We start from the raw sequence: 22,131 nt of genomic DNA, 5'->3' as shown, positions 1-22,131 counted from the left end.
CCTTGAGCCTGTGTCCACTGATGCGCCAAGCATTCTTGGAGCGGACGCATATGCAACCTTGCGTGCGGGACTATGAAGATGCAGGAGGCCATCATGCCTATCAACTGCATAAACACTCTCGCTGGGAGTGAGTGTTGCGGTCTGAACCTTTGGATGAGCGACTGGATGTTGTCGATCCTCACCTGGTTCGGCTGAGCCGTAGCAGTCAAAGTATTTATTGTCGCGCCCAGATACTGCCGCACATGGGCTGGCTGAAGGTGCGACTTTGGATAGTTCAGTGAGAACCCCAGACTGTGAAGGAGGTGAATTGTGTGGGACATGTCTGCGGCGCACTGCTGTTCCGACTTTGCTTGAACGAGCCAGTCGTCTAGGTAAGGGTAGACATGTATGTTCCGTCTCCTGAGGTGTGCCGCCACAGTCGCCAGACACTTTGTAAACACTCTGGGGGCAGTGGTCACTCCGAAGGGTAGGACCTTGAACTGGTAATGCCTGTTTTGTATGGTGAACCTGAGGTACTTTCTGTGGGAAGGGTGGAGTGGTATGTGAAAATAAGCATCCTTGAGGTCCAAGGTTGCGAGGAAGTCTCCCTGGTTTAACAATGGAAGAACCTGCTGTAGTGTTAACATGTGAAAGTGTTCTGAGAGTATGTACAGGTTGAGGGGGCGTAGGTCCAGAATGGGTCTGAGCGAGCCGTCCTTCTTTGGGATTAAGAAGTACAGGGAATAAACCCCTGTGCCTTCTTCCTCCACCGGCACGAGCTCTATTGCGCCTTTTTGCAGCATTCCAAGAACCTCTTGCTGCAATAAGTGCAAGTGCTCTGCTGACATAGGTCGTTGTCTTGGGGGTATGTTGGGTGGAGTGGACGTCAACTCCAAACAATAACCGAACTGGATAAGTTTCCTCACCCACCTGCCTGTGGTGATGGACGTCCAGACTGGCAGGAACTGCTGGAGTATCCCCCCGACAGGTGTTGGATGGTCGGGGGGTAGTGACAGAGAGTCACTGTTTGTTGGCAGCAGAGGAACGGGAACTATTGTTGCCTCTGCCTCTGCCCTTGGCGCTGTTGCCTCTGTAACCACCTCAATTCTGTTTTGGGTACGAGGCCTGGGCGCCTCCTCTGCCGAAATGTGACTGCTGTGCCAAGTGTCCTCTGGTAGCACCCCGCGCACTTGAGCGACGAAAAGTGTTTCCTCTGAATTGCTGAGACTGAAGTGCCCCCATGGACTTAGCCGTCTCAGTATCTTTTTTGATCTTCTCGAGGGTGGTGTCAACCTCCGGCCCAAACAGTCTGTCTGGATTGACGGGCTGGTTGAGGATAGTCGTCTGTATTTCTGGCTTGAACCCTGAGATGTGGAGCCATGCCTGACGCCTCAACATAACACTTGTGTTGACTGCTCTCGCCGCTGTATCTGCCACGTCTAGCGCACATTTAATCGCAGCGTTAGAAATGAGCTTGCCCTCTTGTATCAGCAACTCAGCTCCTTCTTTAAACTCGTCTGGAAGGTGAGCTGCTCTAAGGTGTCATAGTGCGCCCTATCATACCTGGCTAATAGGGCTTGTGTGTTAGATATGCGTCATATGTTGGCTGCCTGCGCAGCCACCCGTTTGCCCCCTGCCTCCAGCACTTTTGACTCTTTGTTCGGGGGAGGAGCTTTACCCGTTGTCTGCGAATTCGCCCTTTTGGGGGCATTTGAGACCACCAAAGAGTCTAGAGGCAACTGGCCTCGTATATAAGTAGGGTCCCCAGGTGCCGGCCTGTACTTTTTTTCAATTCGTGGGTTCACAACCCTCGCTCTGGTGGGTTCCTTGAAAATGTCTGTGGCATGCTTGAGAACCCCCTTAAGCATTGGAAGTGTTTTCACAGTTTTTTCTGATGCAGAGAAAGTATCAAACAAAAAGTCAACTTCCACAGGGTCGAAATGCATCTCCACCTTATGGTTTGCAGCCGCTCTTTCAATTAAAGCATTAAACGCCGCAGAGTCTTCAGTTGGAGAAGTTTTCACCCCATACATCTGTGGGTCACCGACCACCTGTTGGTCCCCCTGATCACCAGAGTGTACCCATGAGTCCTGCTGCTCATCAGGGTCAGTATTGTCTGGGAAGTTATACCCCTGATCTTGTTCATCCTCATCTCCATTTGAGCAAGTGGGTGAAGGGGTAGGACTCCGCCTAGGCCGTTGTGGAATGGGTTCAACAAGTTCTGGCGTGTCTGGTGCAGGCTTTTTCTTCTTTAGAGGTATTACATAGGATTCCACAGGCTGGGATGTAATTTTCATCTTGCAGAGCGTTAATCTACCCGTGTCGGCGTCGATAAAATGCTCCTCTTGTTCGTCAGATAAAGGTGGTCGACCAAAGCCTCCACTTAGCTGAGTCTGCCTCAATGGCTCCGAGTCCTCGGGCACCGTACGAGGTGCAAAAGCCTTCGGCGCCACCTTTGGTGGTAGCGTATAGAGGATCGGCATGGAAGTCTTCTGCAGTGGAACACTTGTCCTCCGTACCGAAGGCGTGGTCGGCTCCGACGCCTTGTCTCTCAACCGTTTCAGGGAGTCCGAGACTTGCTTCGTAAAAGAAGCGGATGGCTTCGTCGATCCGACCGACGACCTCTGTCCACCCGCAGGGGAAGAACCGAGCGTCGACGATTTTTCCTTGAGTGGCGGAGGCGCGGACGCACCTTCGACAGCTGCGCTTTGCTTCACCGTCCTGGCCTTAGTCGTCGACGTCGCAGACTTTGGAGCAGCAGATTTATCTGTCTGCGTCGGGGCTCCAGACTTCGGCTCGGTGCCCCTCGCTGATTTCGCTTCGACTGTCCGTTTGCCTGTCGGTGCGGCAGTCTTGGAGGAAGGTGTCTCGACAGTCTTCTTCGACTCGACCATCTTACTCGACACTGGCTCGACGACCTTCTTCGAGCCGGTCTCCTTGGCCCCTTTCGGTACCTTAGCCTGTTCGACAGCCTTCTGCGGCTTCGAGGGCTCCGAAGGCGACGGTTTCGATGTAGTCCCAGACGTCTTCGGTGTCGATGGTTTGTCGGCCATCTTTGTTGTTTTCGATTCCGATGGTTTCGGTTTCGATTTGTATAATGGAGGCTCCGCTGGTATGTCTGTAGCCGGGCCAGAAGGCGGGGCCGAGGACTGAGGAGTAGGGTCGTGGGTAAGGCCGTGTGGCGATCCCGTGACCTGAGCCTTAGTAAACGTACGCACGGGGCATAGCTCTTCCTCCGAGCTATCTTCCGCGGCCCCATAAACTTCCTCAACGTCCCCTACCTCCTCGACGTGTTCGTCTAGGTCCAGGTCCTCAACGTGTTCTCCGTAGTCGGCCTCGACCTCCGCCGATGTAGGTGAGATCTGCAGGTGAAGCTCTTGCTCGTCTGCTTCGGGGTCGCCAAAGATGTCTGCCGGCGCCGATCGCTGGGCCTCGAGGCGCGCCACGCGCCTAATCTTGAGCGTCTTCTTCGACCTGAATCTCGAGCAGGCCATACAGTTGGCCTCGTTGTGGTCCGGCGACAGGCATTTGTTGAAAACAGGATGCACGTCAATGTGTGGGTACTTCGATCCACACACGGGGCAGTACTTGAACGGGCTCCGTTCCATCGTAGCGTCGTCCGGGTCTTGCTGCGTCGACAGGGCCTCGATGACCGAAGAGTCACCCGACTCCTCAGATATCCGACTCGAAGAGTTGGAGTACACACAAGACCGAACGCGAACAATACCGACGAAGCAAAGAAGGCCTTTTGGCCTTAAAGAAATTGTTCATCGATTCCGAACAGGAGACGTCGAAATCACATCCGAACCCAATGGCGGAAAAAAACAATCTGGGGATGGAGTCGATGCCCATGCGCACTGTAGTCCAGGGGAGGAGCCACCTATCTCGTGATACTTCGAAGACTCTTCCAGGACAACAATGTGCAATCATCCGGACCCAACACTAGGCGGCGATCTATGCAATAGATATGAATTTAGCAGCCCACATGCCTCGAACCTTAAGATATTTCTGTAAAGTAAAAATAAAATGGGGAGTGCTGGATGGTGTGCCTCTCGTGGATCCCAACAAGTTTTTTACTCAGAATGCCATGCAAACCTCAAAATGTGACTATAGTCCCGCATTTTCCTTGCATCACTGTGTCATATTATTCTGGCGTCAGAAAAACCACAATTTTACTTCCACCAGCATTCCCCCCAGGTTTCCCGATAAAAATGGTACCTCACTCACGTGGGTGGGTCAAGTACCCGCGGCAGTTAAGGGCCCAAAATCTATGGAGGCATCAAAATTGGGGGAGGGGGGCCTGGGATTTTGGCCCCAGGCTCAGTGGCCATCTTGGGAAAACTATCAAAACACCACATTTCTGAAAACTAGACACCCGGAGGAATCCAGCGAGGTGTGGCTTGCATGGACCCCCAACCTTTTCCTACCCAGAATTCCCTACAAACCTCAAATTTAGCTTAAAAAAATCAAATTTTTCTCAAATTTCTGTGTGGGAAAGTTCTGGAATCTGCATGAATCCACAAATGTCCTACCACCCAGTGTTACCCAAGGGCTCCCGATAAAAATAGTATCTCACTCGTGTGGGTCAAGTACCCGCGACAGGCAAAGGCCCAAAACCTATCGAGGCGACATCAAAATGGCCCATCACAAAATAACCTGCTTTTGCAAGGGGGTCCCCTGTGTTTTTGGCCCCAAGCTCGGCCGCCATCTTGGGAAAACTGCCAAACCCACACATTTCTGAAAACTAGACACCCAGGGGAGTCCAGTGAGGTATGGCTTGCATGGACCCCCCCAACCTTTTCCTACCCAGAATCCCCTGCAAACCTGACATTTTGCTGAAATAAAGTCACATTTTTCACACATTTCTGTTTGGGAAAGTTGTAGGATCACCGGGCAGACACAAATTTTCTACCACTTAGCATCCCCCCAGGTCTCCCGATAAAAATGGCACCTCATTTGTGTGGATAGGCATAGTGGCTGCAACAGGTAATGGCCCAAATCGTACTGTGGAGACTTCAAAATTACCTTTAACAAAACGACCTGTTTTTTTTGGCCCCTGGCTCGCCGCCATATAGGAAAACCTACCAAAACCACACATTTATGAAAACTAGACACCCTGGGGAGTCCAATGAGGTATGGCTTGTGTGGATCCCCAACATTTCCCTACCAAGAAACCCCAGGAAACCTAACATTTACCTGAAAAAACACACATTTTGCATATATTTGTGTGTGGAATCACCGTGCTTGCACAAATGTCCTACCACACAGCGTTCCCCTCAGTCTCCCGAGTAAAATGATACCTCACTTGTGTGGGTGTCCAAAGCAGAATTGGTTAAAAACAATTTCTTTTAAAAAAATGCAGCGCAAAGAATTCAGTGCTATACCCTTAATCCCTATGTTTTATGCTCTTCCCAGTCACAGGCCTTACTCGGGAGAACAAGGGGAACGCTGGGTGGTAGGACATTTGTGCCACATGGTGATCCCACGCAAAAATATAAGTAAAAAGTGATTTTTTGCAGCTAAATCTGAGGGGTTGTAGGCATGGCACACAGGGATATGTCGACTCTTCACTTTTCTCTGCACCAAAACATGCAGCCTACAAGGGCAGTGTGCGCTAAGGTACAGGGCCTCTAAGGGTGGAACAATATAAGCGGCAGTCCTTCCCTGGTCATAGTGCCCTTGGTACCCATTGTACCTTTTACAAGGGACTTAAACATGGCCAGAGAGGTGCCAATTGGGGTTGAAAAGGAACGTTTTAGAGTAAGAACATAGGCCCTGGGTATTGGATTGGCAGGAACCCAGGGCACACTTAGTCAAAGAGCATCAACATCAGGCTAAAAGTGTGTGTGGGTGGGGTGCGGGGGGATGCAAAAAGAGGGCACTTTCATACAAGGTGTCACTTTAGCTCGTGACTAAAATACTTGTTGTAAGAAAAACAACTTGTAATCGTCCAAAACAACACTGGATGACATGATAATGCCAAGCATATGTATCTACAGCCGACATATGCTACAAATGTATATTTAAGGCAGAGGGATTTCTTGTTCAGATTAATCCCCCAACCGTAAAAGCATATTACTTGAGGGTTAGATACGCTATTTTACCAGCCGCTGTTTTAACTTCACCTTTGCGGTCTTCTGTCAAGGATTAGAATTTTTGCCCAGCACGTTGCTACGAGAAGGAAACAGAAGAACATTTGTTGTTCTGTCAGGCCTGGCCTATTCCAAACCTAGGTGTAGGCGGATTAAACACTTGTTTTGTCTGGTAGGGCTTGCTAATTTGACTACTGTATTAGTAACTTGCAAAAATGACATCAGCAACCTTGTGGTCATTGCCGGATCTACATTTTTGTACGCTGCATGGTTGCCCAAGTTGCAAACATTGGCTGCTCTCTCCCGTTGTCTGTTATATAGTTTTGTAGAGCAAGTGATATGCTTGGGTTTTAAAGGAAAAATATTTTATATTATACTCTGGATATGTGATTTTATGAATTGTAAAAGGTTATGTTTTATTGTGTTTGCAGCTAATGTACAGATGTGCACTGATATATTTTACTTGCATGTACTAGTTGATGAGTTTTTAAAATTCGAACGGACAAGAAAATAATGAAATAACAGGCCTGTAGTAAATTCTACTCCCGACTTAATTCTGGGCTTTTATGGAATTATACCATTAGAATATATTGGAATTGTTTTTTTCATGTTAGTAACTGTAACTGGTCAATCATGGCTGAACACAGGTCCACTCAATGTTTCGCTCTGGTGGTCACAGTTTCTGGTTATATGTGGATTGGAGATGGGTATTGTCAATAATAATCCTAATAGAAAACAGAAAAAGTAAATTTGAGGTCCAATCATTAGATCAATTTTGCAAGGTTAAATGATCTGCAATTTCCCTTCGGATAGAAGACTTTACTGTGCATTAAATTTTAAGCTGGAGCAGTGCGTTTTATATATATTAAGGTTTTATATATTCATGAATCTGATTAGCGCTCTTCTCTGCTTTATATGTTAGGATTAAGTGATGAATGCCATATTAATATACTAATTAGCATTTTTGTTTAACATTTTCACTCTTGAAAAAAAAAATAACTGTCCTCAAACATTATCTAGAAATGCATGGACCAGAGCTAGAAGAACCTTTCTAAATAGGATGTTTTACTTCTCTTCTGAGACACCAAGCAAAACATGGACCTAACAGTAGATTCAACAGTGTGTCAATTACATTCTTGCATGACTAGCCAGAGAAGGTCTAGGCAAAGTGAGCTGCAAGTGCTAGGAATGAGGCAAATTGTAAACATCGGACAAATATCCCCTACAGGCAGTAAACTGGTTTGACAAGACACCAGCAGCTCACATTAATAGAGCTACCATCACGAGATCCAAAGGTCTAAAAACATGGTCTGAAATGACTGGTCTTGAGTGATAGAAAGAGGAAGGAGAATGTCAAATAACCTGAAAGAAACTTCAATTTTGAAATGTAAAGAAATATTGTTAAAAAATAATAAAAGTCAAACATTTTGTTAATTTAGATGAAAGGAGCAAACAAAAGACTATAAAGAGCATACACTACTCTTACCTGATCTGCCCCAGTAAGGTGTATGAAGCCTTCAAGAATATATGGGCTTAATCTGTCCATTACATCTAAGGCCAATTCTTCATCACACTAAAACGCAAACCAGAAATCCAGAAAATGTCACAACAGCACCAGAACTGATTACACTAACTAGCAAAATAGTTCTTAAAAAAAAAAGACTAAACACATTGGAGACCTACCTTTGAAAGCTCTAAAATGGTAAACAAAGCCCGTACTTCTTTGAGAACATTGACAGCCAAACGCCTGGTAGCAGGCCGACTGCTGCACAGAATCACCAGTGCAAATCCTTCCACAATATGGAATACGCTTGAATAGGGGCTCCTCTCTAAAGGAAGTGTGTGGATGGCCCCATTAGAAACACCACGCTGAAATAGAAGTTAAAACAAGAATGGTATTGTTAATGGCAGAGGAAAATTTGTGGTTTCATATAATTGTCAATCATAACTAATCATGCAACATAAGCAGAAAATGTAAAATGTCTGACGGAAGAAAAAGTAACAAACTATAATGAACTTTCCTAGCATCGCTCCTGTAATTTGAAGACTGAAACACAAATTTCCTAACACTGCTAAGATCCAGAAATACTTGCACGGTGCTTTTTGTTAATTCTTCCATATGTACAACATGTGCATAAGACACTGAATAAAAACACATAACGCCATGATTGTTAAGGAGCATCTGGCCTACTGCTCTGAACAGTGCTAGAGTGCACTATCAGTTTCTTCATTTGATAATTTTTCCTAAACATTACCAAGCAGTTAGAAAATATTCAGAAGTGAAGGTGGCTATCTGAAATGACAAAAAATGTCAAAGAAATTCTGTACATGAAATCTATATTTTTTCTGAAAAGCAGTAACAGAATGGTAAAAAAGATTTTCATGTGGCAGCTTCAAAGATCTGAGCTAGAGTTTTGTTCCTCCGAACATGTCGCCATACACACTTTACCTTTTGTGGAACGGACCATTTTCTGGTAACAACTAAATGTTTGCAATAATTAGCCTAGAGATGGTTACTTTAAAAATGTATCGCTTAAATAGTATTAGTATATGCAACAATCAGTTACAGTAGCGATAAAGTGTATTACCATGAAAATACTCTGATGCACTTTTCCCACTAGAATCTGTGGACCAATTTTATACCATAGATTCGGATTTGGGGCAAAATCAGCACATTAACCGTTTAGGAAAGGAAGTGCTAGTATCAACATCCTGAGGTACTGTATTGTTTGACGATTGCTGAAATATGAACTTTGTTACCAGCACAAAAACGTAAGATTTTCCCATGGTCCATTTTGAAGTTCATCTGGCAAAGCTTCACTTTCACAAGGTAAATATTACAAGAAACTGGCATGAGGGGGAATTGAGAAGTGGCTGTGGGCAGAAGTCAAATGAAGTTCGTTGATTGTCAGAGCCATACCAGATTATAAGGATTAACTAACTGATTAGGTCACTAAACTTCATTTTGATTGATTGCATGTCATCTTTATCTTTAAGTGCTGTATAAATAATTTTTTTAAATTTGTTGTTCTGCCACACTTTACTGTTCTGAGTGTTAATTGCCACAAGTTCTGGTGGTTTAAAAAAACCATAACCGTAGCCTGTCTTTACATAGCTGCATTTTGAGATGGGCAAGTGGACCCAAATAAATGGAAAAATCTGAGGCCTAGGTGACCACGCAAAACTTCATAGCAGTGTCAAAATCTACAGTATGCCCTTCAAGACCAAAACACTTTCCTTACAAAACTACACCTTTTAAATTAGTCTTCATCAATGCTATTTCTAGTACCCGAAAAGTAACAGTTGAGATAGTGTAGAATATTAATAGTGTTTGCACAACTTGTTAAATCTAAAACTTCATTACCTTCATCAGCCACCTGCTGAAGTAGGAAAAGAAGGAAATCGGACAGAAACTGGTAGTTTTCCACTACTGTCAGCCAGACATGTGGGGCCTTATTACGTAGACATGGTAACGGTCTGGCCTCTGCCACACTGCTGGACCTCCCACAATATGTACATGTGGCGGTCTGATCACCGCTGCTACCGCCACGTATCAAGGATCCTACAGCGGTTCCAGGCCAAAATATGCTGGTGTTGCCGCAGCGGCACCACCAAGCATATTTTGAGTTGCCTCACCATCACCCTTTTCATAGCTGTTGCACCGCCTTGAAATGGGTGGTGTTGAGGCAACAAAGGGGGTCCAATATGGCCCCCTTGTGCCTCTGTGCATGAGGGTGCATGTCAGGTGGGGCGCATGTTGTGCCCCCCCCTATAGGTTTGCACTCCCAATTCCTGCACGGGAAGGAATGCAGGACATGACGCATTCCTTCCCATGCAGGAACGTGCACTGGCAGTCCAGCTGCAATGCGGTTTAAGGCTCACATTTGTGGTTTGGTCATATTGGGACTATGAGTGTCAGGTAACAGCGAGAGATTTCCTCTCCTAGTTTATGATGGCAGTCTAGTTTGATTGTTTTTTTGTTTCTAAGGCTCACATTAAGCCTTTACACAGCACTGACCCAGGACCGCTACGCCGCCTGTATGACCACAAAATTACTTGGAATTTGGCAGGCAGACAGTGGTGTTTCAGCAGTCCTGGAGCAATGCAGTGGCGTGCCACCCACTCAAGGGCCGCCAAAACTCGTTTTAAGGCCCTTGGTAAAAATCCCTGCCTCAGAATTAAAGAGAAGGATTCAAAATTGACTCTGACTTGTTAATATCACATATGTATTCTGGAAAATCGAGCGATAATAAAAATGCAGAAATGTTTCAGATTTCATTAATTGAATGGTACTAATAGATAAAGGGTTTTAAGCATCTAAATTCTGAAAGCAAAAACAAAGGGTGTTTTCAGTTTGCAGCAAAGCACTTAAAAAAAAAGTTAAGCAGACAATTTGATATTTTTCACTCAGGAAAATTCATCACTTCATTCTCAATTTTATATATTTTAGGAACCCCTAACCCAATGGCGACTCAGTGCAATAAGAACTGTGATGTGAAGTAGACAGTTAAGCATTTTTTTTTATTTCTCTATAGAGTAGAATCGCAAGTACCTCCTTGCGTCCTTACTCTGTAATTATATGTTTTGGCATTAGACTTTACGTGTTTTTTTTAACCAGGTCATTAATAGTTCAATTCCCCCGCTTTTCCCGAGATAGTCTTTTGTTATGCTAAAAAGAGATCCGAACAGAAAACTGGCAATGAGTTGTTGAAAAGTCTCAGAGCAGCTAATGTAGCTGTGCGCGCACGCGAAGGTTGCTTATGATGAAATTAAACTGAATTAGGAAATGTGTATCAAAGCAGTATGTTGTAGTGCAGTGGTTCTTCAACGTTCAATTCGGAAGACCTCCCCCCATCTCTCACCCCCCTTCCACACTTAATTGTTACTAGAATCTGGGAACCCACAGTGACTCATTATTGGAATCCGGGGACCCCAGCATAAGCAATTTCAATTACTTGAACTGCAAACCAATACACAAAAAAACAGAAACAAAGGTCCATCAAACAAAAAGACATATGATGATATATATTTTATTTAATCCACACACTTCAACTTTAATGCGCAGGCTGGAGCTTTTCTAAATGCAACTATATTCTGTTTGATGCACCTGCACTATCCAACAAATTAATTTAAGGATAACAAATACATTTCTAGTCTTCAATTTCATATTCCTTCACATTTAAAAAACGTTTAAAAATTATCAGTTTCATAGACAGTCTGCGGAATTGCTGAGTAGCTATCATGGACGAGCAGGGGTCTCCGGACCAAAGGTTGAGAACCACTGTTGTAGAGGTTTAGCATGGCAGAACAATTATCCACTCTCAAATTCACACTATTGTAAACCAACTTCTACAGCATCGAGCTGGCATACTTCTTTTCAAATGAACAATCAAAACATCCCTTAAATCCAACATCTACCCGCTGCTTCCTTACTATGGACTTTAGGCTCAAATTGACCTGTGGGTGACCTGTTACAAAAGTAAAGTCCTAATCTAGGGTTCTGGAACTCAGCAGAAAGCCTCCTCCAAGAACCCTATGCTTAGCTTATGCACTAAAAGGGCTAATGGCAAATTAAATCTTCCACCAGCCGTCATTACATTTTTTTTTTACAAAATAAACCAAATCATTAGTGCCTAGCACACTATCTGGTGTGGACAACTCATCCAAAGCGCAACAGGGGTTTAAGCCTACCTAGCCTTAGTAGTTTTAATAGGCATTTGTATTTGGTCCAAAAAAAACTTGCTGTTGCTCTAAATTTATATTGTATCAACTCTTTGGTGGGTCTCAGTCTTGTTGATTGGTTTATCTGTTTTGAAGCTGAAGACTTACCTTGACTGCTCTGATGTCATTATGAATGGCATGGCAGGCCTTTGAGAAACTGAATGTCAAAGAAATGAGGTAAAAAGATTGACACTTACATATACTGTCTTTATTGCACTTAGGACCATATGTATTAATGTTAGGTTTTGCCATTTTTTGAGAATCGCTATTTGAAAATCGCAAAACGCTATGTATGTAGGATTTGCAATACATTTTGCGAATCCTACATATTCCTTAATTGCGAATCGCATTGGAATACCTCCCCATTCATTCCTATGGGCCAAGGGGCCCGTAGGAATGAATTGGAAGACATTCTCAATTTGCGATTCCGAATTAGAGAATCGCAAATTGAGAATGCAATTTCAAATATGCCAGGGTGTCAAAAGGACACCCTGTTGCACCCTTGAAATGAGCATGGGTGCACATGTGGCGCAGATACATGCCCTAAGGGCATGTGTGTGCACCACATGCCATTCTGAAAAATGCTAAACTGTGCATTTTTGAAGGAAATTGCAAATTACCACCAAGAGAATACAATAAAGAACATGCATATGTAAACTGCTAAAATAATACTTTACCTGAAAATCTGAATTTTTGTAATGCATTTGGGCAGCTTGTTTCCACTGGTTGAGTAATTGTACCAACATCTTCACAGCATTGTCCAGAAGTGCGGGATGAATATCAGTAACTTCGCGAACAATAAAATAAACAAATCCTGACAAAACATCTTCTCGCCAATCGGGGAAATCTAGCATCAAAGCCTGCAATGTATTGAAGGCCAAAGCACGCAATTCTTCATCCATGTGTACTGTGAGTCTATGGAAAGAAAATAACTGTTAAAAAAACAAAAGCCCTGGTTTGGGAGTGTAGGTCCTAACTCATAGAGACCTACCTTTTTATTAAGAGTAACTTGTTTGAACTTATAATCAGTAAATATCATCTAGGAGCAAGATCACAAAACATTTTACAAAGACCAAAAGATTCTTAAATCTCGTTCAAAACAATTTCTATAAGAAAAAAACCTACATATATACCATCTCGAAATGTGCAGATGGTAAAATGTCTCTTGCTCCTTTTATTACGAACTATTTTTTAAAAATATTATTAGGATATTTTTTCAACTACACTGACACAGCCAGTGAATGGTATTGGACCACTGAACAAAGTGAAGTATACTAAATGAAGCCTTCTACATTTCAGACTTAGCAAACCTCACAATACACACAAGGCCACAATTGACTGAATGGAGTTAAGTGTTCCCTATAGGAGAAGAAAATAACTCAAAGGATAAAAATGCATCTTATTAATAACATCCAACAGTTAATTTTTCATTTATGTTCTCACAAACATGCATTTTAAGAGGTGGAAAACCATCAACTAATGCACTGAAAGTATGAGTTTAACAGAATAACATAATACAAAGAAAAACAGTAAAGCTTTAAATTAGTGGTCTGACACACTTGTTCAGTACAGAGGGAAGATAATGCTGTAGGCCTCTGGAGCTCAAGTAGTCAAATGTCCAGGAAATTACCTGGTGCAAAGTTAAGACACTTCGCTGTAGAAAGAGTGATGAAAAGTACCTCTAAATATCCTCATTAAGTCCAGATTCAGGCTGTCTGCAGACATTCAAGCAACCTAATATGTAAATTTACTAGTGTTGACAGGTCCCTTTCCTACTCTATGAAAAAAAACGTAAGAATTTTCGGCCTATTATGGCAGATGCAGAAGTTGGCGATGCAAATGTGTAGCCCACAGCACTATGAGCCATGAGAGAGGATGATTACTTTTAATTTATTTTAAATGGACAGATGTGTCTAATTAAAATGCAGAATGTTATTGATTTTCTTAATTTCCACACCTAAAGCACAAGTTACTACTTGTGTAACGATATATCTGTAAGAGACATTAGTTAGTGATAGATTCCTTACCTTAGAATATCCCCAGGTGTCAGACTGGATCCAGAATTTTTTTGCGTAGCAGTACCCTTGCGCGTCGGTAGGCGTTGTCTGCGGATCCGCGTCCGTCGTCGGCGCCGTGATGACGTCGTCGGAGTACTTAGACGCCGCCTCCGCGTGCTGACGTCAGTTCTTAGACACAGCTTTTCCGCGCCAGAAGCGCTGAGCCATGTTAAAAACCAACACTGGTGCCATTGAAACTAGGGCCCTGAAAGGGGATAACCCTAACCCTAGATATAGTTTCGCAGAACGGGGAGGATGGGTGGGTCTGTAAGGAATCTATCACTAACTAATGTCTCTTACAGATATATCGTTACACAAGTAGTAACTTGTGCATCTGAAAGAGACACGTTAGTGATAGATTCCTTACCTTAGAATAGATACCCCAGCAATACCAACCCCAGTGGTGGGTCTGCGAACCAATAATCACACCAGAAAGCCCTGGAGGACAGAACGCCAAAGAAGCCATCCCTCCGGACTTGGCTGTCCAGGCAGTAGTGTCTTGCAAACATGTGCAGCGATGCCCATGTAGCTGCCTGACAGATGTCCTGTAAGGGCACTCCCCGGCCCAGGGCAGTTGTAGTCGCCGTGGCTCGGGTGGAATGAGCCCGCAATCCAACAGGGGGCTCCTTTTTAGCCAAGGGGTAACATGCCTGGATACACAAGATGATCCATCGGGAGATGGTCCTCTTGTGCACCATTTTCCCCTTCTTAGCGCCCACGTAACCAACAAAGAGTTGGTCATCCACCCGGAACTGGCGTGTGCGATCCAAATAGAATGAAACCGCACTTTTTGGGTCCAGACGGTGGAGCCGCTCTTCCTCTTAAGAGGGCTGCGGTGGTGGAAAGAAGGTTGGCAAGGTGATGGACTGCCCAATGTGGAAGGCCGTGACAACCTTGGGCAGGAAAGATGGCTTAGTACGCAACACAACCTTGTCCGGATGGACAGAAAGGAAAGGAGGAGTACATGAAAGGGCCTGGAGCTCACTCACTCTCCTGGCAGAGGTGATGGCAACCAGGAAAGCAGTCTTCAAAGTGAGAAGACAGAGAGGACAGTTGTGAAGAGGCTCAAAGGGAGCACACAACAGAAATGTAAGAACAAGGTTCAAGTCCCACTGAGGCATCACAAACGGAACAGGAGGGAACGTGTGTGGGATGCCCTTCAGAAATCGATTTACAATAGGGGACGTGAACAAAGAAGCTTGATCAGGCAGCCTTGGAAAGGCTAAAAGGGCAGAAAGGTAGCCCTTGATAGTGCCCAGAGCAGAGCCCTGCTGGGCAAGAGAAAGAAGGAAGAGAAGAACCTCAGAGAGAGGGGCAGCAAGAGGATCCACAGCCTTTGCTGTGCACCATGCCACAAATCTGTTCCACCTGCAGGCGTATACCGACTTTGTGGAGGGACGCCTGGCTGCCAGAACAACATTACAGACTTCAGGATGCAAGTCAAATGGCCTCAACTGACGCTGCTCAATCTCCAAGCATGGAGGTGGAGACTGGACAGGTTCGGGTGGAGGACCGTCCCCTGCTGCTGCGACAGAAGGTCCTCCCGAAGAGGCAGACGAACCGGGGGATCGACTGACATACTGAGTAGCTCTGGATACCAGTACCTTCGTGCCCAGTCCGGAGCCACAAGGATGACTTGGGCCCGGTCGCGCTTGATCTTCTTCAGCACTCTGGGCAGGAGTGGTATAGGCGAAAGGCGTACAACAGACCGCAACTCCACTCGCGACGAAAAGCGTCTCCGAGCGAGCGCCGCCTTGGAAATTCCAATGCGCAGAACAGATGACATTGCGCGTTCTCTTCGGTGGCGAATAGATCTAACCAAGGCTCTCCCCATTGCTGAAAGAGGCCGTGTGCCACTCAGAGTTCAGACGCCATTCGTGATCCATCATGCACCGACGGCTGAGCTCGTCCGCCCTGGCGTTCAGAGAACCTGCCAGGTGTTGAGCTACCAGGGTCACGCCCTGGCGTTCCAGCCACTGCCAGAGGCGCAGAGCCTCCTGGCAAAGGGTCCACGACACCACCCCGCCCTGTTTGTTGCAGTACCACATGGCGGTGGTGTTGTTCGTGAACACCTGCACTGCACTCCCCCGGACAGAGGGGAGGAATGCCTTCAGTGCTAGACGAATCGCCCGCAACTACAAAAGATTGATATGGAGCCGGGCCTCCGCCGGAGACCTCTGATCTCCGCCTCTCCCATGTGGCCTCCCCAGCCCTGGAGGGACGCATCCGTCACAACTACGTGCTCCGGTTGGGGAAGGGAGAGGCATCTGCCGCTGACCCAATCGCGGTCCGTGACCCACCACTGCAGCTGTCTCGCAGTGCCCTCCGAGATCAGGACATGGTCGGATAGGTTGCCCTGATGCTGGGCCCACTGAAACTTCAGGTCCCACTGCAGAGCCCGCATCCGCCACCTGGCGTGATGCACCAGAAGGATGCAGGAGGCCATCAGCCCCAGAAGCCGCAGCGTCAACCTGACCGAGACCCGGGATAAAGGCTGAAAGAGTGGAATCAGAGCCTGAATATCCCAGATTGGCTGTTCGGGAGGATAAACCCGAAACTGCGCGGAGTCGAGAACCACTCCAATGAAGAGGAGCTTCTGAGAGGGACACAGGTGTGACTTCGGCACATTGATGGAAAACCCCAGCTGGTGCAGGAGGTCTGCCGTCGTTTGGAGGTGGCTGTCTGGGGCGAGCCCGCCTTCAACAACCAGTCGTCGAGATAGGGGAAGACAAACACAGATGAGCTGCGACCACCGCCATCACCTTTGTGAACACCCGTGGGGCGCTGGTAAGGCCGAAGGGGAGCACGGTAAATTGAAAGTGCTCGTGGCCAACCGTGAACCGCAGGTAGCGCCGGTGGGCCGGCAGGACGGGGATGTGGAAATAAGCGTCCTGCAAGTCCAACGCTACCATCCAGTCTCCTGGGTCCAGGGCAGCTAAGACCTGAGCCAGTGTCAGCATTTTGAACTTCTCCTTCCGGAGGAAGCCTTTGACGTTCCTTAGGTCCAAGATAGGGCGTAGGCCCCCTTTGCCCTTCTTGGGTACCAGAAAGTAGTGGGAGTAGCAACCACACCCTACTTCTGGCCCAGGACCGCGCTCGATGGCCCCCTTGGCCAAGAGGGCCGTAACTTCCTCCTGCAGAAGCCGCAAATGATCCCCCGATACACGGTGGTTCTGCGGTGGCATGGCTGGAGGAGTCGCCTCGAAGGTAAGGGAGTAGCCCCTTCGGACGATTTGCAGCACCCACCTGTCCGATGTGACAGTGCGCCAGTGGAAGAGGTGATGGCGAACCCTGCCCCCACTGGCGTCACATGGCCTGAAAGCACGGGCTAGGAGGGTTTTGAGGCGGATGCTGTGGGGGAAGGTGTGGACTGACCTCGCCGTTGTCCCCGACCACCACCACGGCGGTTTCCACGGCCGCCACCGCGTTGGGTATTACCTTGCGGAGCGTGGCTGGCAGCACGTGTGGTGTAGGAAGGTAGATCCCTGACTATGGTTGCCCCCAACATTTTTCCTGGTGTTTTACTGGTTTTCTGACTTAGTTGACCTGGGGCCCTGCTATTCAGGACCCCAGGCCCACTGCTCTCTCTGTAAAAATGGATTCCATGTACCCAAGGTACATATCTGATTGGATACTGAGTCCCCTTATCAGTCCCTGTACAGTATACCTTAGGTATCCAGGGCATAGGTGTACCCAGGGCCTACCAGGGGCTGAAGCATGTATTATGCCACCCCTGGCTGGCCATCCAAAACTGACACAACTGGCTGCTTGACAGCTGGGGCAAGGTGGTGTAATCACCCTTTGCTTTAGATATAGTATTCCTATATCTAACCCTAAAATGGACACATATATTCCTATCAGTCACTCCTATGGCAGGCCTTAACAATCCTGAAGGCAGAGTGCTTGGAATAATGTGAAATGGTGCTCTGGCATGAGCTGAGCCCGTTTGCAGCTTGCGGAACCAAGTCCTAATAGCTGTTCCATGATAACGCTATACCATATACTCTTAAGTGCATTATGTACCTCGCGGTTAAATGCTAACTTTGGTATAACATTATCAAAACATGTCGAGTAAGGTGTCATACGAATTGGAATACTAACCCCTCGCCAATTCTGGCGACGGGGTTAGCATTCCACCCTTCTAGAGGGACACGACATGTTGGTAACCTGTAACCCCGGTTAAAGTCAGACATAGCCTCAGCTCCACAAGATGGATGCTGCCACCGAGACACAAGTCTGCCCTCCTGCTGCTGGGAGTCCTCCCAGCGCGGGAGGCAAGGACAAAGGGTTTCCTGTCAGGGGCGGTGCCAGCACCGTCCCAGACAGGATTTTGTGTATCCTAGGCAGGCAGGGCTTTAGAGGAAGGTGACTGCAAGTGGCACCCCGGTGCTCACAGTGCATATGCCGGCTTGAACCAGTTCCAGGGGCACACCAGCCCCTGAGCTGGGGAAAGCCCGGCATGGGAGAGGGGTGTAACCACCCCCCTTCCTAGTCCCACCCATAGGGCAGGACTTAGTCGCGTGCCAGCCCCCTTTTGCAGGATAAAGGTAGGAGCAGGCCCCCTTCCAAATCAGATCATCTTTGAATCCTGAAACTACTTTCCATGAAAGGAACTCAAGACTCTTCTCAAGATTTCTCCCTTGTGACTAAGGAGTAGTCACCCTGCAGCAGCAGGCACCAACTAAGTATCTTGCGGTTTGCTGCCAGCCTCTTCTACGGATCAAGACTGCCCAGCTCGACGAGACCCGGACTCCCTGCCCTCTCTGACCTCAACCTACCTCTACAGCACAGCTGAGAAGCGTGGGTGCGACGAGACCAGAGGACCCGGCGACCATCAGAACCAGCACGACACTGACCTAGCACGACCACCGAGGGACCCTCGAGTGGGTGCACTGGGGTAAGAGAAGCCCCAACCCCAAGCAGCACGAGCACCGAAGTCCAGCCCTCCAGCATCCTCCAGATCTGCGTGGGGCCCTTTTGCTCCTGCGCTGCTTGCCACGTTGTCCGGTCACTTGCCCGTCGGCTAGTGACCCTCCAGACGACGTCCTCCGTTTGTTTTCACCGCTGGTCTAGCTCCTCTAGACTGGCCCTTGTCTCCTCTTGAAGGGGACTTCCTCGAACCCTCCTGGTCCACTCCAGACGCCATTTTGTGTCTCCACGTGGGCTTGCCTTAGCCAAGGCTTGTTGCCTCTTCCAACGGATCCAGCATCGCCAGCAGCAGACATCCGACGTGGGACAGCTCACAGACCTCCAGCCTGGTCGACATCAGCGCCCTGGTCCGTGCAGCAGCAGAATCCAGTGTCACCTCTTCACCTGGCTGAGTCACCTCGTCCGGTGCCATCCTGGTGCCCACCTAATCACTGGCTAGTGATTCAGAACTTGGTCCCCTCTGCTTACAGGTACTCTTCTTCAACTGATCCAGTCCTTGGATTGGCCCGGAACATCTTCACTGGTCGCCTGCCAGCAACTTTTCCTTCAGGCTCCTGGTTCGTCAACGAGGGTTTCCGACGACACTTGAACCCTATGCAGCCGCAGCACCTGGGCTAGGTAAACCGAGTACCACGGTGCTCCAGCGTAGAACAACTCTCTAAGTGTCTAGATCCACTTTTGTTTTTGACCTACCTAGTCGGGTTCGCCCGAGAACACTAACTTTTGCTTTTACTAGCTTCTATAGACTTTGTTCCGCTTTACGCGTGAGAGTTCCCACTCTGCACACGACGTCCCTAGGCCTCCTGCTCGTAAGTCAGTAGTCCAGTCTTAGCGATCCCAAAGCCTCTGAGAATAGTTACTTACCTGCTAGTAATTCGCATTCCACTTTTTGTGTATATGGTTTTTCGTGCCCCTCGGGCATTTGTGTAAATTGTGCGACTTGAAGTATTTTCGTAAGAGTTTTGTTGTGTGCTTAGCTCCCTGTCTCATAAAGAGCCAGGGTAGTCTTGTTAGAAATAAATATACGTTTATTTTCATAACAACTTGTGTGGTGTCCTTTCACTTGGTGTTCAAGGGGTATATGTGATGGTAAAACAGCTGGCTTAACACGCCCTCTAGAGTCTAGTCTTAGACTGCTCTTGTCCATGCTACTAGGATAGCTGGTCTATCAGGTTGACTTACAACCAATCATCAATAAGGGTTGTTTGGACTGATACATAGTGATCACTAGAATAGTGAGCACTGCATATCAGGCCAACTTCTCACATGTGGGTACACCCCTTCCGTGGCCACGAAAGGAGTGAAAGGCAGCCGATTGCTGGCGCGGAGCCGAGAGGCCCAAGGACTTGGCCATAGCCCTGAAGTCCTTAAAGCGCTCAAGCGCATGGTCTGCCTTGTCGACAAAAAGGCGACGGCCATCAAACGGCATGTCCATGAGTGTGTTCTGGACATCTGCCGAGAAGTTGGCAGATCTCAACCAGGCGTGGCGACGAATCACCACCGTCGTTGCCATCGCTCTGCCCAGAGAGTCAGTGGTATCCAGTCCACACCGGATAGAATAACGTGCCGCATCTCGGCCTTCCACAAGGGCTTGGCCGAGTTTAGCCCGTACCTCCAACGGGCATTCTGGCAGCACGTCCGCGACCGAATCCCACAGAGAGTGGGTGTAGCGGCCCAAGAGGCATGCGGGGTTGGAAGACCGCAGTCCCAGACTCAGGGAGGAGAATACCTTTTTGCCGTATTGCTCATACCTCTTGGATTCCCTGTCAGGCGGAGCCGACGGGAATGCGGTCTGGGAATTGGAGGCCTGGATCACCAGGCTCTCAGGGGTGGGGTGGGTGGACAGGAAACAAGGGTCGCCCGGGGCCGGCCGGAGGCGTCTGGCCACGTTCCTATCTACAGGCAAACCTGTAGCGGGCCTAGACCAAGTGCCCAAAAGAACGTCGGTTAAGGCCTCATTAAACGGCAGCAGAGGCTCGGCCAAGCAGGACTGCGGCTTAAGGACCTCAGCGAGGAGGTTAGTCCTCACGGCCGCGACGGGGAGCTCAAGGCCCAAGGCCTTGGCTGCCCTCGTCAACACCACACTGTAGGTTGCCCCCTCCTCCGTAGCCACGGTAGGAGGTGAGACAAAGCCAGAGTCCGACAAGGTGTCCAGGCCACTGGCATCCCCTAGTCCACCCGTCTAGTCCTCCTGGGACTGACATTCACGTGTCAGAGGGTCCTCAGACCCCTCCCAATACTCCTCATCACCCATCTCCTGGTACTCAGGGTTAGCAAATGACGGGGCCGGTTCATGGAAAGTGAACTCTCCGAACGGTGTCGAATGCGGCGCCCAGCGGTGCCGTTCTGATGCCGGAACCGGGTCGAGGGAGACATCAGGGACGGCGCCGCCCGAAGACGGCGACGACCGGGATCCGGCACTGGATGCAGTGAGGGCCTGCTCCGCCGGGCCCGAAGGCGCCGGGGCCGAAGCAACTGACGGCGTCGGGGCCGCAGCCCCCGACCCGCTAGGACCCCCAGACAGGTCCGCTGGGCCCAGAGGCGCCGCGGAGCCCGTAGGAGGAGTGAGAGACCTCATGGCCATGAGGAACCGCTCGATCTCCTCCGGCGTCGTGCGCAGCCCAGCGACCGGAGGGCATGGGGCCGGACGCGACGCCTGCGACTCAGAGGGAGCTGCGTGGGCGGTGCCACCTGAATCCCCACCCGGCCACATCGCGCGAGCGTCGGGGGGGAGTCGGAAGAGCGATGGAGTCTCTTCGACTTCTTGTGCTTACCTGACGACTTCGACCCTGAGGAGTGATGTCGACTCCCAGAGCTCCGATGGCTCCTCTCCCGCGACCGGTCCCTCGACCTCCGCCCGGACCGGGACCGTTCTCGGCACGGGGCTGACTGCCGGAGTTCGAGCCGCTTGCGGGACCGCTCCCGCCTAGCCTTCGAAGTCAGGGCCCGGCAGTCGGAACAGGTCTTGTCGTCGTGGTCAACGCCGAGACAGTGGAGACACCGATGGTGAGGGTCGGTGACCGACATCAGTCGGTCGCAATCCTCCCAGGGCTTAAAACCTGGCATCCCTACCGGTACCGTTCGGAGTCGAAGACTTCGAAAAAGAATGATCAAAAGAGATCAAAAAGTTTAGTCAAAAAAGACTAAGGTACCACTTTTTCGGGATCTGCGCTGGCGCGGAAAAAAGAAGAACTGACGTCAGCATGCGGAGGCGGCGTCTAAGTACTCCGACGACATCATCATGGCGCCCACGACGCCGGTCGCGGAGCCGCAGACTACGCCTACCGTCGCGCAAAGGTACTGCTACGCAAAAAAATTCCGGATCCAGTCTGACGCCTGGGGATATTCTAAGG

The 22,131-nt window shown here is 48.5% G+C and overlaps 1 protein-coding gene across 11 annotated transcripts in view; it reads right to left on the bottom strand.

Annotated features, from left to right (window-relative positions):
* Window positions 1–22,131, bottom strand: part of FRYL (FRY like transcription coactivator) — a 2,496,013-nt gene that overhangs the window by 1,585,928 nt on the left and 887,954 nt on the right. For all 11 annotated transcript variants that reach the window (XR_013608325.1, XM_078678213.1, XM_078678216.1 and 8 more), the window contains 3 exons: window positions 12,470–12,707; window positions 7,755–7,940; window positions 7,558–7,644 (listed from right to left, as the gene is read on the bottom strand). Coding sequence is in view for 10 of the 11 variants with exons in the window: in XM_078678213.1 (XP_078534339.1) it covers window positions 7,558–7,644; window positions 7,755–7,940; window positions 12,470–12,707 (511 nt within the window). In the remaining variant the exon portion in view is untranslated. The remainder of the gene's footprint in view (window positions 1–7,557; window positions 7,645–7,754; window positions 7,941–12,469; window positions 12,708–22,131) is intronic.

Source organism: Lissotriton helveticus, chromosome 2_2 (assembly GCF_964261635.1).
Source record: "Lissotriton helveticus chromosome 2_2, aLisHel1.1, whole genome shotgun sequence".
In the NCBI taxonomy this organism is placed as follows: Eukaryota; Metazoa; Chordata; class Amphibia; order Caudata; family Salamandridae; genus Lissotriton; species Lissotriton helveticus.
The sequence above is the reverse complement of the archived record's forward strand: the minus strand, read 5'-3'. Positions and strand labels throughout refer to the sequence as shown.